General features: G+C 38.4%; 1 protein-coding gene across 1 annotated transcript in view; it reads right to left on the bottom strand.

Moving 5' to 3' along the window:
* Positions 1-14,885, bottom strand: part of Arid4a (AT-rich interaction domain 4A) — an 87,452-nt gene that overhangs the window by 24,410 nt on the left and 48,157 nt on the right. Inside the window, exons 12-17 of the mRNA XM_017799755.2 lie at positions 7,977-8,049; positions 7,342-7,499; positions 6,746-6,843; positions 6,004-6,235; positions 2,812-3,059; positions 85-282 (exon numbers count right to left, since the gene is read on the bottom strand). Of these exons, the coding sequence (XP_017655244.1) occupies positions 85-282; positions 2,812-3,059; positions 6,004-6,235; positions 6,746-6,843; positions 7,342-7,499; positions 7,977-8,049 (1,007 nt within the window). The remainder of the gene's footprint in view (positions 1-84; positions 283-2,811; positions 3,060-6,003; positions 6,236-6,745; positions 6,844-7,341; positions 7,500-7,976; positions 8,050-14,885) is intronic.

Here is a 14,885-nt window from a genome sequence, read left to right on the forward strand (position 1 = left end):
CACACACACACACACACACACACACACACATCTTTTTAAACCACCAAAAATATCTCAGCAGTAAGAAAATACTTTACTCCTTACCTGACATTCCATCCATAATAATGCACCAAGTACAAAACTTCCCCATCATCAATTTCAGTGCTTTTAATGCTAGCTTCATAAATTTTCTGAGTTTTTCCTCGTCCATACTTTACTTTCACTTTGGTTCCTGTCAGGCAGGGCTCCGTGTCGTCCTCATCTTCCTCTCCTTCTGAGTCACATTTGCTCTCAGTTTCTTCCCTGCAGTAAATTACAACATTGGTAATGCTACTAATAATTTAATGAAGAACCAAATAGTAAATGCTAAAAGAATCCAACGTGTGGAGTATTTACAACCTAAGCATCACAGTAATAACATGTCAGTGGAGGAGGAGAAGAAGGAGGAGAAGGAGAAGATTTTTATGGACTACTTACTAAGGAATTTTTTATGTAAAGGTGCATTGTACAAAGGTAAACCCGTACTTCTTGAGGCCAATCAATAATCACAGTTGATGATGCAGAATCAAATAAATCACTTTTAAATCAATGAAATAAAAACCATATGCTGTACAAAGGTCCTTGGGACTCATATAAGTGCCACCTTACATGTGAAAATGACCTGAAGGTATTTTGTAACTTCCTACAACTAATTATCATAAATCTACTTTACCACTACTTTCTAGTAGTTGTTTGGTAGGCTACCTTGTTTCAGTAACTGAGTCCTTTATACTACTTATGGTTTAAGTACTAGGCCACTTGTTGAAACTACAGAACAGTACTAGAGGGACACACACTGTGTAAATTGTGTGTAGCTTTGTATTTCTATTTGTAACTGTTCTCCCAGCAGCTTTCCTTTGGCTTGATAATTAGCCATACAGGAAATTCATATGAGAAGTCCAACAATACTTAAAAAGTTGAACCACAAGCCAGTCTTTGAACGCTGTAAGGTTCAGAAAAGAACTGCCTCAAAAATGATTCAAGCTTTCTAAGAGTTTAAGGAGAGGTCCAATGCTACACAGTAAGTACAGGGAATCATTCTACTAGCCACTGGGGACACGACAAAGCTTTGGTAGCTCATTTACAATGGGAATATTTGCTCTCCAAGGATACCTGTCATAAATACCCTGAAGAAACCATTTCAAAACATTAGGAATAAAACTACTTAAAATAGAAATCTCCACAAAGTCTTCCCATCTCCATCATTTCTGACATGGAATGAGAATATATACTGTTTGCTATCTGTATATATTTAGTTTTTATTTAATAGAACACTATCCTTCACATTGAAGACTGATTTTTAAAAAAAAAATTTTTAATGTGTATGAGTATTTTGCCTACATATATGTAGGTGTACCACATACATGCCTGCTGCCCAGGGAAGCCAGAAGAAGGCACCAGATTCCCCAGAACTGGAGTTACAGATGGTTGTTGGTCACCATCTGGGTGCTAGGAACTGAACCTGGGTCCTCTGCAGGAGGCAAGTGATCTTATCCACTGAGCCATTTCTCCAGCCTTGAAGACTGAATTTTTTAATCTAAAATATTTGTTCCATTTATATGTCAAATATGAAGCATTTTTTTTAACATGCACTATATATAGATTCATTATAATAATTAGACTCTAATTCTTAAATAGTTCACCTTTACTTAAATTTGTTGTCTAAATATTTAAAATACTATACTCATTAAACTCAAATCCAATTATTTGCTCCTACCTTTCTTAATCCTAATTATATTTCACCACAGAACTTTATTTTAAACTAAACTACTTCTCATATAATTGTGACAGCTCCTGTGTCTACTCACATTGAGTCAAATAACTCTCCCACTCACCAATTACTCCCATTTTTCTAAATATTTAATCTCCCTATGGTTTATTTTCAGATAGTGTCAGCCACCGGTTGGATGCAGCATGCCACTTTCCCCAAATTTGGCTTACCATCTCCAACTTCCAGAACATTTGGCATTATGCAATAAAATGACTGAAAAATAACTGGAGAAGAGCCTCCATTTCTAGTAGTGTGTCACAATATTGTTCATGTAATTTCTTTTTTTTTTTTAGTAATGTCTAAAACTTAGTAAATCCACTTGATCACATGTACAGATGGCCAACTACACAGCACGTCAGACATCACCTTCATCTGGCTGCACTGCCTAATTTTGGGCTATTTTTAAGTCACTTCAGTCCATGCAAGTCTAATACATGGGGAAAAAAATACAGTTTTCACTCAACAGCAAATATAATGGGAATTTAAAAAGCTAGAATTTACTGATGAGATGTGGGGCAAGAATATATTTTCCAAACTAAAATCAGGGTTGCATGCCACTTATTCTAATACAATAACTTGAAAAAGAAAAATGTCTTAAATAAAGCTAACACACAGAAACACCTGCTAGTACTGTGCTCCCATGTGTTTGTTAGCTTTCCCACATTGTACCTTTTTTAAAATGGAATTTTTGCTGTCGCTGTTTCCTCTTGTCCACTTCCTCCATTTTTCTCCAGCTCCCTTCCCTGCTGTCAACTGCAGGACCTTTCTTTTGACTGGGTGGCGCAGCCTTCTTTGAGGCCACTGTTTAGGGCACAAGTGCTATTAAAATGGTGCGACCAGTATATGCTCCAATTCCGAAAGGCGATACACATCATCTTCACAATGTGTCTCACCTTCATTAGACAAGAGGAATGGAAGTCCCAATAAGAAGATATTCCCTCAAACCTGAATCCCTAAGCAGGAACAAAGCATTGCCGTACCCCACACAGGAGCTTCTGGAGAACGAACGTAAGCTAATGTACCTCTCTTGGTTCTTCTCTTCCTCTTCGTCTGAGTCTTTATCAGAATCCTCTTGCTTTTTAATTCTCTTCTCTTTTGGCTTTGGTGTACTTTTTCTTCCCAGTAGTAGCTCATTTTCTTTTTTCTCTGAAGTTTCATAGTCATCATCGATATCCTTATTTTCTGTATCATCTTTTAATTTGTCTTCTATTTTCTCTTCTTCAATTTCCTTTTTAATAGAATTTGCATCTCGAACAAGTCTCCTTCGTCCCTGGTAGAAGGGATAAAAGTTTTAAGAGACCTAACACTAAAGAGAGAAAAAGCAGAAAACAGACCTTTACCACTTTCCCTTTAGCCCTCACAGCAATGACTAGGTAAGATGCTGAAAAGAAGTCAGCTCATATGCACTATCTTTTCCTTTTAAAAGAGTAATCAATATAAATCTCTTAATTACATCGAAAGCTACCATGTTTCCTATTCCTGGATACATACTATACAAGGAATTGTTTTTTTCTTCTAGGGCTGGGAGTGCAGCTCAGGGGTAGAGATAGCACAAACTTAGCAAGTAGAAAGCCCTGGTTTACTCCCTAGCACCCCACAACCCCAACACAATCTTTGTTCACTACATTACTTTATTCCACTTTTGTTTGCTTGTCAGTGCTGGTGCTTTGCACATGGCAAACCAGTGCTCTACCAAAGGCTAAATTTCCAGCCCTGTCCCACTGTTCATATCTATCAACTATCATAAAAACTTTAAATAAATTATCTACATGCTGATAATAAAAGTTACTAATAAGGCGAAGCAGCACACACCTTTGATCCCAGCATTTGGGAGGCAGAGACAGACAGGTCTCATGAGATTGAGGCCAGCCTTGGTCTACATAGTGATTTTTAGGCCATCTGTGGCTACATAAAGACCCTATCTCAAAAAGACCAAAAAAAAAAAAAAAAGATTACTAATAATAATCTTGGCCTGGCAAGATGGCTCAGTGGTTATACACTTGCTGCTAAGCCTGGATGATTTCAGTTCAATCCCTGGAACCTACATGGTAGAAAGAGAAAACTGATTGCCACAAACTGTCCTCTGTGACAGACAGACAGACAGACACACACACACACAAGAAAAAAATTTAAGTTACTAATAACTTAATAAATCAATACCCTAACTTACGGCCTCTCTGAAGGTTCTGTGATCTCCAACCTTACAGTTTATTAACTTCCCCTCTACTTGGTATATGAGAAAGATTAAAAGGAAAACAACAAAAAAAGATAAAAGAAAAAATAAAATTAAAAAAGTAAGGATCCATGGAGATGGCTCAGTGGTTAAGAGCACTTGCACAAGCAAGAGGACCTCAGTTCAAATCTCCAGCACCTGTATACAAAAAGCTAGGAGTGGCCACACACATAACCTGTCACCCCAGATCTGGGTAGCAGGGGAAAGGACAGGATCACTGGGGCTTGCTGACTCCAGTCTACCTCCAGGCTTAGTGAGAGACCCTGTCTCAAGGGATGAAGGCAGAGTGATGAAGAAGGATACCCAACAGACCCCCATTAGCACATACCACCACAAAGAACCAGACACACACACCACCACCACCACCACATAGAAACAGTAGAGCAAGGCATGATGGCTTGCACCTGTAATGCCAACGGTTAGAAGATAGAGGTAGGAAGATCAGAAGTTCAAAGTCATCTACAGTACAAAGTGAGTTTCAGGCCAGTCTGGGTTATATGAGACCTTTTCTTAAAATAAAATAAAATAAATAATAGAAACTTTAAAAGAAAAAAAATTTAATTTACACATTTTATGAAATTCACAGAAAGAGTACACTTAGATGACAGACAGAATGGTCAATTTAAAAATAGGATTTCTCACTGGGCATGGTGGTGCACACCTTTAGTCCCAGTACTTGGGAGGCAGAGGCAGGCCTGGTCCCACATAGTGAGTTTCAGGCCAGCTAGTGCAAAAAAACAAAAAAACAAAAAAACAAAAAAAAAAAGGATTTCTGAACAACTACAAGAAAAGGTAATTTCACCTTTTCTTTCATTAAATATGACTTCATATACAAATAAGACAAACTACAGAACTGAAATTCCTAATGGTGTGAAACCCCTAAAATATGATTAATCCTGCTATGGAGCCATCATTGGACATGGATAAGAACTTAGGTATCAATGGAGGGAATCACAAAGCTGGAGGATGGAACCAATACATATATGACAACTTGTACAATGTGCTCCTAGACTTACAGGAAAGACAACAGGGTGGTGGCATAGGAATTATCAAGGGGCAATTCATTTAACAACTATTTAACAAGCACATTCTGCATGGTATGTGCTAGGCACTATTTTATAAGTCTGGGACCTTGTCAATGAGCAAAATAAATGCTCATCCTTGCCTTCAATGGGTACAGCTCTAGTACAGAGTGTGGCAAAAAGACACAAGTAATTCAGAGAATACCTAGGTACATTTCAAATAAGAACAGCATCAGAGGGAATGAGTGTGCCAAAGAAAGGGGGCAGGTAGCAAAGGGGTGGCATTTTAGCACAAAACTTGAATAGTATGTGACACTGAACCAGATGAAACAAAAGAGGGGTAGTGGATTTTATAGTTTTTTTGGGGGGGGAGAGTGTTCTTTTGTGTGATTTTCTCTTCCTTCCTTCCTTCCTTCCTTCCTTCCTTCCTTCCTTCCTTCCTTCCCTCCCTCCCTCCCTCCCTCTCTCTCTTTCTTTCTTATGTGTATGAGTGTTTTGCCTGCATGTATGAAAGGACACCACATGCACACTATACCTGCACAGAAGGTGATAGTTAGGAAGGTTGCTAGCCACCATGTGAATGCTGGGAACCCAAATCTGGGTCCTCTGCAAGGGCAGCCAGGACTCTTAAACAGCTGCACCATCTCTTTTTTGAGACAGAGTCTCATGCTGTGCCCCAAGCCCGCACGGACCACATTATGTAGCCCAGGTTGAACTTATGGTAAGCCCCCTGCTTTAGCATCTGGAGTGCTATGATTACAGACAAAGGCCACCATGCTTGGTAAGGACGAGCTCTCAAGTGCAGGAAACAGTAGATGATGCACTCAGAGAAAAGTAGCTGAGCTAGTCTGCACAGCTATAGGAAAACAAGCTAGGTTCAACTGTGTTTGTATGAAAATGCTTAGAAAAATTTCCTTAACTAGTGCTTAAACCAGACAAAACTATTACTAAATACTCACTCTTGGAGATTTTAATTCTATCTCTTCTCTTTCGCTTTCACTGTTTGAGTCAATATTTTCCTCAGGTTCACTCTTCACTTCTATTAAAGGCATTTCTTGATCTACTTTTAGAGTTTCTTCCATTGATTCTTCTAAGTCTTTTTTTTCCACTTTTACTTTTGGTTCATGGTGGTGAATAGTTCTGAATTGAATATTTGCAGAACGGCAGTATTCCTCAAAACCATAGAGATACCTAAACAAACAATATTTCATTTTAAGAAATCTTAATCTTTGCAGTAACTTGAATACTAGGTAAATAAATAGTAAAACCCAAGCCATTTTTTTTTAAAAAGTACTCTTTGTATATTACTAATTTCTGGATGCATTCGATACAACTATAAACAGAAATACCAATCATGAAACAAAATGTTAGCCTGAGAAAGCTGAGCTTGTAACAATGGAATACAGTTATGACAGCGGATAGGAGATCATGACAGCAGATAGGGAGACTGCTGACCCCAGGGCAGTCTGCTCTACAACACCTATCCTAATGCAGACTCAAGCACTACCTGCATCCCTGATTTTAGAGAGGAAATCAGTTAATGAAGGAAAGTAGGCTACAAACTCTGCAATTCCTTTTAATCACAAGCACCACTAGCCTATACTTTATGCTCCTTGATTGATCCATTCTTGTTTTGTTAACACATTAAAAGGAGAATATTCCCTGCAAATATTTATTCTTTAATGAAGCTATACTACTTACTTTCTATAAGCAGTTTTTACATTGTAGGAAGCAGCTGAATTCAAAATTGGAATGCCAAGGTCCATATAAATTTGCTTCCATACAGCACCACTATCAATCTGGAAAATTTAAGTTTTTGTTAACATTTGCAAAGGGAAATAATCTTTATACTAGCATTCTATGTTCTTTAACAAAATATATATATATATATATATATATATATAATCAATTATGTATATGCATATATATAATAACTTTTTTGGAGATGGTCTCACTATGTATCTCTGGCTGGCCTGGAACTTGATATATAGACCAGGCTTTAATATCAGAAGGTAAAAAGTGTTTATTCAAATGAAAAATACAAATCCTAATTCAGCAAAAATCCATTAACTAAAGGTATATATTTAAAAGACTTTAAATCATATAAAATACACAAAATATTCTCTTTTTTTGGTCTTTTTGAGACAGGGTCTCCTGTAGCCCCAGCTGACCTGGAACTCACTATGTAGACCAGGCTGGCCCTGAAGTTACAGAGATATGCCTGCTTCTGCCTCCTGAGTGACGGAATTAAAGGTGTGTGCCACCAGGCTTAGCTGTTCTTTATATAATAAAGTTACTTCTCTGCCAATGATATGACTAAAACTAAATGAAATTCTGAGGCTGGGAGGTGCGGCCAACACGGAAAGGCTTCTTGTTGCTGTTAGCAGTTTTCTGCAGAATGACTCCTCGAAGCCACAGAATTTCTGGGGCCAATTCACCTGAGGATTTTCTAGGACTGAAGAATTTCAAAGAGTGTGATGATTATTCTAGTTCTCCTACCTCTATTAGAAATCTACCCAACTCAGAAAGAGATCAGTCTTCATTATGCTTAGTTTGAGGAGACCCGGGATCAGGTTAGTTTAATTGTCATAAGTATAGCGTGACTATTGTAATAAATAGTATGAGGTTAACACTGTGATTGGGTACTTTCTATTTCTGTTCATTATAGTTTATAAGTTCCACCGAGACCAAATTTAATTGTATAAATACTGATTTCCTATGTATTTCTACTCAGAATAGATACTATTTGTTATTCCATTCAGGTGTTACTGATTCTTAGGTTTTCATCAGAATACAAGGCACTAACAAAAAACAAGGTATACTTTTTTTTTTTTGGTCTTTTTAAGACAGGGTTGCCCTGTAGCCCCAGCTGTCCTAGAACTCACTAAAACAAGGTATACTTTTAAAACAGAAAATTACAAAGGTAACATACCTCTGTCTTCCATAAACTTATACAGCTGTTGGAGGAAATTGTCCCTCTCTTCAGGATCAAGTTCTTCCTCAGGCTAAAAGGAGAAATAGGAAAAGACCCAATGTCATCTTTTGTTCTTGAGAACCTAATAGTACAAGGTCAGAATTTAATGTTTTGGCCTTTTTGCTGTTTTGGAGATCACACTCAAGGCCTTAAAAAATGCTAGGCAAATGGTCCACCACTGAGTTCCATCCCCAGCCCTTAAGTCACATTTTGATAAAAATGGTCTGATCAACTGTGAGATATAACCTCTCCCCTCATCCCACTTACCACTCTAACTGTGCCTTTGAGTAGCATCCTAAGGCCTAAGAGTAGACAAGAGGAAAAGACTCAGGAATGGGGTGAGAATACTGTTTTTACTTCATTTGGGTTTCATTTGAAAAAAAAAAAAAGTAATGTGGTCCATACAAATATTCTGACAGATAAGCACAACAATGATATTTTTGTATAAAAATAATATTGTGGAATGAATATAAACAAAGTTTGTAAAATCAGAGTGGCAAAGGTTTTTGTTTGGATGAGACAATAATTTTTTTATAAAAATATGATTTGCATTTAAGTGAATCAAATAAATTCCATTTTGACCTTCTTGGTCCACTAGTCTGCTTTTCTCAACTGCTTTTCTTATATGGCCTCTGCATTTGACATTGCAACCATTTAAAGAAGGCATGTCCAACCTGCAGCCTACCAACCACATGCATCCTAGGAGAGCTATGAAAGTGGCCAAACACACCTGTAGATGTCACCATGCCACAGAATCAAAAGGGTACACACAACAGCTTTAAAGTAAGGCAGAAAGAATTGCTTCATAGCAAAGAAACTAGGAAATAATTCATACACACACACACACACACACACACACACATATGGAAATATCTGTTAAAAAAACTTCCTTAAACCACCTATTTAAGGACTCTTTTTGACTAATTATATAAATCTAATAACCTCTACCTATTATGTTATTATGGATTTAAACAGACTATTTTCTTGATAGACTATCAATAAATTTTTATGATTTTTTTGTTGTTATTTTGTTTTGTTTTTGAGACAGGGTCTTCTTGCAGTCCTAGCTGGCCTGGAACTCATTATGTAGACCAGGCTGGCCTCATTCTCACAAGAGATCAGCCTGCCTCTGCCTCCTAGGTACAGTGCTGGGATTAAAGGTGTGGGCCACCAAGCCCAACTTGGGGTTTTGTTTTTTGAGACAGTCTCTTGTAGCTCAGTCTGGCCTCCAACTCACTCATAGCTGAGGATGACCTTCAACTCCCAATCCGCCTGTCTTTACCTCCCAAGTGTTCCACCATGCTAAATATATAAAAAGTCCTTAAAGTTCAGCAGTACTATGGATAAATTCACAAAACATTAAAGTTTCTTTCATATAAAGAACCCAATAGAGGGATGTTTTTGGAAGCCCTTGTCAAGAAACTCCAATGGACTCTCATACGAACTTCTGAGAATTTCTCTGTTCTGACTTTTTTCTAGTTCCCTGTCTAGAACTTGTAATGCTAATTACTCTTCCTTTACTTCTCCTTCACAGCTCTTCTATTCATGATTCAAGGACTTTCTTTTCTCCTTAGAGATAAGAGTTATGCAACCTGGGAGTCTTTTAGATAGTCCCACTGAAGGGGTACTCCAATTGCCTCACCCTGCATCCCTGTTCAGCATGGAAGAAAGAAGCCAGGGCGGTCCGCGTCCCTATTGGCAATTTGGGTGACCTCTTCAGAGGATGGTGTGATAAGAATAGGAGGTAGGAACTGACTAGGCAGTTAGAGTAAAAAGACCCCAAAGAAAAGTAGGCAGTTTCTTGGCTAAAAGTCAAAATGTCCTTGGGCCTCTTAGCAACATACTCTGTTTCAAAGGCCAAAAATGTCAAAAGTATTTGGGAGCTTGTATCTAATCCTTAAAAGATTTTAGGGTTACCTCTTCAGAGGGGGGAATGTTGGAGGGAGGAGGGAGTGGGCATGGATTTGATCAAAACACCTTATATGCATGTATGAAATTCTCAATAAAGTTTTTGTAAAAATTTTTTTAAAAGTTTCTTCCATATAAATACCCATAAATTAATTTTTGAGTATTATTTTTCTATGTTCTAAGAATTCAGGTTTTTTTGTCTTCTGAGTTCAAGGCCAGCTTGGTTTACATAGTGAGTTCCAGTCCAGCTGGGGCTACAGGGAGAACCTGTCTCAAAACAACCAAAACAAAACAAAACAAAACAAAAATCCCACATTCAAACAAAAAGCAATTTTCAGGCAATAAATATTGATTGTGCAGTGTCCAAAGGGCAACAGGCACTTTAGCTGTTAGCTGCCATGTGGGTGCTGGGATTCGAACCTGGGTCTTCTGCAAGAACAACCAGTGTTCTTAACCACTGAGCCATCTCTCCAGCACCCTATCCTTTCAGAATTTTAACAGCTAATAGTATAGCCAGACTAGATGAACATGTAGTCAATTAAAACATATAATAATAATCCAGGAGGTGATAGATGGAAAGGGAGTAATTCTTTAAAGAAGCACTGATTTCAAATCAAAGTTGCTTACCAACACAAGAAAAGGAACCAATTACAAACAGGGCAGACAATAAGGTTGTCTCTATGGCAAATTCTTCATGATAGAATACACATTTTTAATAGATGAAAGCTGGGGCTCGAGAGATGGCTCAGTGGTTAAGAACATGGACTGCTTTTACAGAGGATCTGGGTTTGATTCCCAGTATCCACATGGTGGCTAAGTATCTATAACTACAGTTCCAGGGTATCCAAGACCTTCTTCTGACCTCTGTGGGCATTGCACAACATGGGTACACTTATACACATACAGGCAATACGCTCATATACATAAAATAAAAATGAATAAAATATTTTTTAAAAAGATTAAAGCTGACAGCTTAAAGGCACTGAGTGAGTAGCTAATAAAGAATACTTTAGGCTCTGTGAGGAACTATGTCATGAAATTGTAAAAACAATAAAAATGAACAAAGAATTCTATTTACCTACCTGCTAGAGGGGAAATTTCCTCCCCAAAATGAATAAATTAGCAAGCTATAAACTTTTAAATTTACCTGATGGTTTCTGCAAAGATTAAAATTGTTTGATAAGTAATTCTTCATAATTTATTTTTGCAGGAAGAGGGAGGCGGGTTGGCTGGCGTGGCTGTCACTATGTAGACTAAGATCACCTCAATCTCACAGAGATCAGAGATCAGCCTGCCTCTGCTTCCTGAGTGCTGGAATTAAAGGTGTGTACCACCATGCCCAGCTTAGAATTTTTTAGTAGGTGTGTTGCTAGTCCTCTAGTAAAGTTCCATATGCTAGAAAATGCCTCTTGTATAGAATTTGGATTTGCTACTGAGGTTTGCTTTCTCTCTCCATACATTTTCATACCTACAGCACTTTTCTCCCAAAGAGAGCCAGAGGCTGTTGCATGTCTCAAGGGTTGAAGAGTGGGAAAGGACAATAAGAAGGGGAGGCAGAGGATTCACTAAACTGTGTGGAGAAGGCTTCTTCTTTTCATTTAATGAAGCATTTGAAAAGAGCAGCTTGACAATAAAAATGCCAGAGCATGTGGAAGATAGTTTTAAGGACACAGAATATGTACATGATTATATTGTCAAGAAATTTATCATTTAGTCAGTATTACAATATTCTCCCTAGTATTATACTAGTCTACCAAGGATTATAGGTAGTTGCTTATCTATATTAGATTGGGACTTTTCTGACTTCAGATAATTATGTCTTCAAATTAAGTTCAAATCTTTATTATCAGTTACAGTATAACTCAGGAGCTATGCAAAAGCACTAAAGATTACAATGAGATCACATGGTACCATCATCTATTTTTGCTGTTTTGACTCTAGCAAGTGGTATAGACAGGTAAAACAAGCCAACACCATACAATGTGCTAAGTGCAAAATACAGGAACAAGTGACAAGAATGAATAGTTTTGCTGCAGATGGAGTGACCCTGGTAAGGAAAGCCTGAAAATGTAGTTGATAGTCCTGGAGCGACAGCAGACAGCGTAAGAATGGGACTGACAAAGGTAAACTGGGATTAGGAAGGGATTTTGTTATAATATGCTCAATAAGCCAAACTCAATACTGTGGTAGAAATGAGGTTTAAGCATGCTAAAAAAGAATTAGTGCTTTAAAGTTGTCAGCCAGGAATGAGACTAATGAACTGGAAAGGAAAAGGGAGCCACTGTAGCAGTCCATGGGGAGGAGCAGGACTCCCTTAGGCTGCACTCAGTGAGGGAATGATGACTCCTGCCCTGGAAGAGGAAAAAGGAAAGAGCAAGAGAGGGGTTCTGTTTGTTTGGCTTTTAGTTTCAAGTCTTATCTTTGTTGAGAGTGCACAAAATTCCAACGTTATCAAAGTGCTTAGTAGGTCTATGCCCTTCGGAAATGCCTATCTCGCTCGCTCTTTTTTTTTTTTTTTTCCAGACAGAGTCTCACTATGTAGCCCTAGCTGGCCTAGAACTTATCATGTAGACCAGGCTGGCCTCAAACTTACAGAGATCAGACTGCTTCTGCCTCCCAAGTGTTAGAATTAAAGTTATGCACCATGTACCACCAAACTTGATCTGTATTCATATTTTAATCACTAATGACTGACCTATAGTTTGGAAGAGCATTATGTGAATGAAAATGATATCTTGCAAAGGAATTAAGAAGTTTCTTCCTTGTTTCAGACTTGCTGCTGAAATGAATACTATGTACGCAACTGGAGTGATAAAATTCACAGAGGAGTATGGAAGAACAGCTCAAGATGTTACAAAATTCCCTTACTCGCATTCACCTTACCCTTCACAAATATGTCTGGAAAAAAATGATTATTCATTCAGAAACAGCACAAATTCAGGTGACCAAGGGACTTTCTACCACTTTACTTATTTCTCTCTCTCTCTCTCTTTTTTTTTTTTTTTTTTTTTTTGAAAAAGGGCCCCCCTGTACCCCCAGTTGGCCTAGAACTTGCTATGTAGGCCAGGCTGGCCTCAAACTCACAGAGATCCACCTGCCTCTGCCTCTGAGTGCTGGGATTAAAGGTGGGCACCACCACACCCAGCTCATTACTTACTTCTTAAATAAGGTAATACATACTTGCTTTCATTGTTAACTTTCTTAGATAGCAAATCTATTTTATAGAAATACAAATGGCAAACTGTCAAATACATATGAAGGCTGGCCTGGAACCTGGAGCCATCTTAGTGTCTTTGCCTCCCACTGGAGTGCTGGGATTAGAGGTGTGCATCACCATGTCTAGCTTAACTTTCACTTTATTCATCTTATAATACTGAAAACTGATAAAAGAAATGGGAATACAAAGGTGATACTCAATGTAATATATCTGATAACTCAACAATCAGCTTTGAGCAATGTCTATCTAAGTGGTGTTGGGGTGCTCTGAGACATTCCCTATCACTGAAGAACCGTGGAAGTAGAATAGAAAGGTAAACCTGGGTCAATTCATGAAGGGCTTCTAAAGGCCTGTGATTAAAAACAAAAGCAAGGGGGCTGGAGAGATGGCTCAGTGGTTAAGAACACTGGCTGTTCTTGCAGAAGGCCTGGATTTGAATCCCAGCACCCATATGGCAGCTAGCAACTGTCCGTAACTCTAGTTCCAGGGGATCTGACAGCCTCTTCTGACCTCTGCAGGCATTACATGACACTGGTGCACTTACCTACATGCAGGCAATACACGCATACACATAAAATAAGTAAGTAAACAAACAAATAAAAAAATAAATACAAAAGCAAAATACAAAGTCATGTTTCCCTGACATGAGTTGAATGCTATTAAGGGAGTTTCCAGCAGGAACCATTTAAGTTTTAGAAAGGTGTTTATGGAATGGAGATTGGAAGGGACAAAAGGAGTAAAGGCCAGAGAGAGAATATGTGAAGTAAGTGAACCTTTACAGAGAGTACTTTAGACATGAGCTCTTTGGCAAGGGACAAAAAACTATTCCAAACTGATTGAAGCCAAAAAATATTTAAAGACCACAAAATTACATAAAAAAAGAGATTACTGAAAGTATACTGCTTAAGAGCTATTTTGAAAAGATGTTACCTCACAGATCCTTCCATGTGACCTTAAAACAACAGTACAACACCTGGTTTCAAACACTACTTTGCAGGATAATTACACATTTATTCATTTGTTCAGAAACCAGTCACTGAGGGCCTACTATGAGCCCAGCTCTGTAGTACTAGCTGGTAAGAATGATACACTGGAGAGGAAGGTTAGAAACAAAAGTCTGGCATACCTTGCTTTCATTCACAGCACAGCCAGTAAGAATTAAAAACCTAAGCCTGGGCTGGGCACAGTGTTATTCACCTTTAATCCCAGAATTTGGGAGGCAGAGGCAGGCAGATCTCTAAGAAATTAAGGCAGCTGGTCTACATATTGAGTTCCGGGCCAGCTGGGGCTATAGGGAAACACTGTCTCAAAAAATAAAAATTAAAATAAAAAAAAACCCAAAACCCTAAGCCTCGGTTTTCTTAGGCAGGAGTGATCGTTCCTTCAAGAGTGCAACCTAAGGGAGTCCTGCTCCTCCCCGTGGACTGCTACAGTGGCTCCCTTTTCCTTTCCAATTCATTAGTCTCATTCATGGCTGAGAACTTTAAAGCACTAATTCTTTTTTAGCACCATCTTACTGGTAGTATATGTTCTAGTACAACAGATTATTTTGTGGTCATAACACCTCAATAAAACAGTAAAGACTTAAATTTAAAAAGTAAAAGCTGCTGGGCATGGTGGCACACACCTGTAGTCCCAGCACTTGAGAGGCAGAGGCAGGCGGATCTCTGAGAGTTCAAGGCCAGCTTGGTCTCTACATAGTGAGTTCTAGGACAGCTGGGGCTACAGGGAGACCCTGCTTC

The sequence above is a fragment of the Nannospalax galili genome, unplaced genomic scaffold (assembly GCF_000622305.1).
Source record: "Nannospalax galili isolate Female #2095 unplaced genomic scaffold, S.galili_v1.0 scaffold336, whole genome shotgun sequence".
Lineage (NCBI taxonomy): Eukaryota > Metazoa > Chordata > Mammalia > Rodentia > Spalacidae > Nannospalax > Nannospalax galili.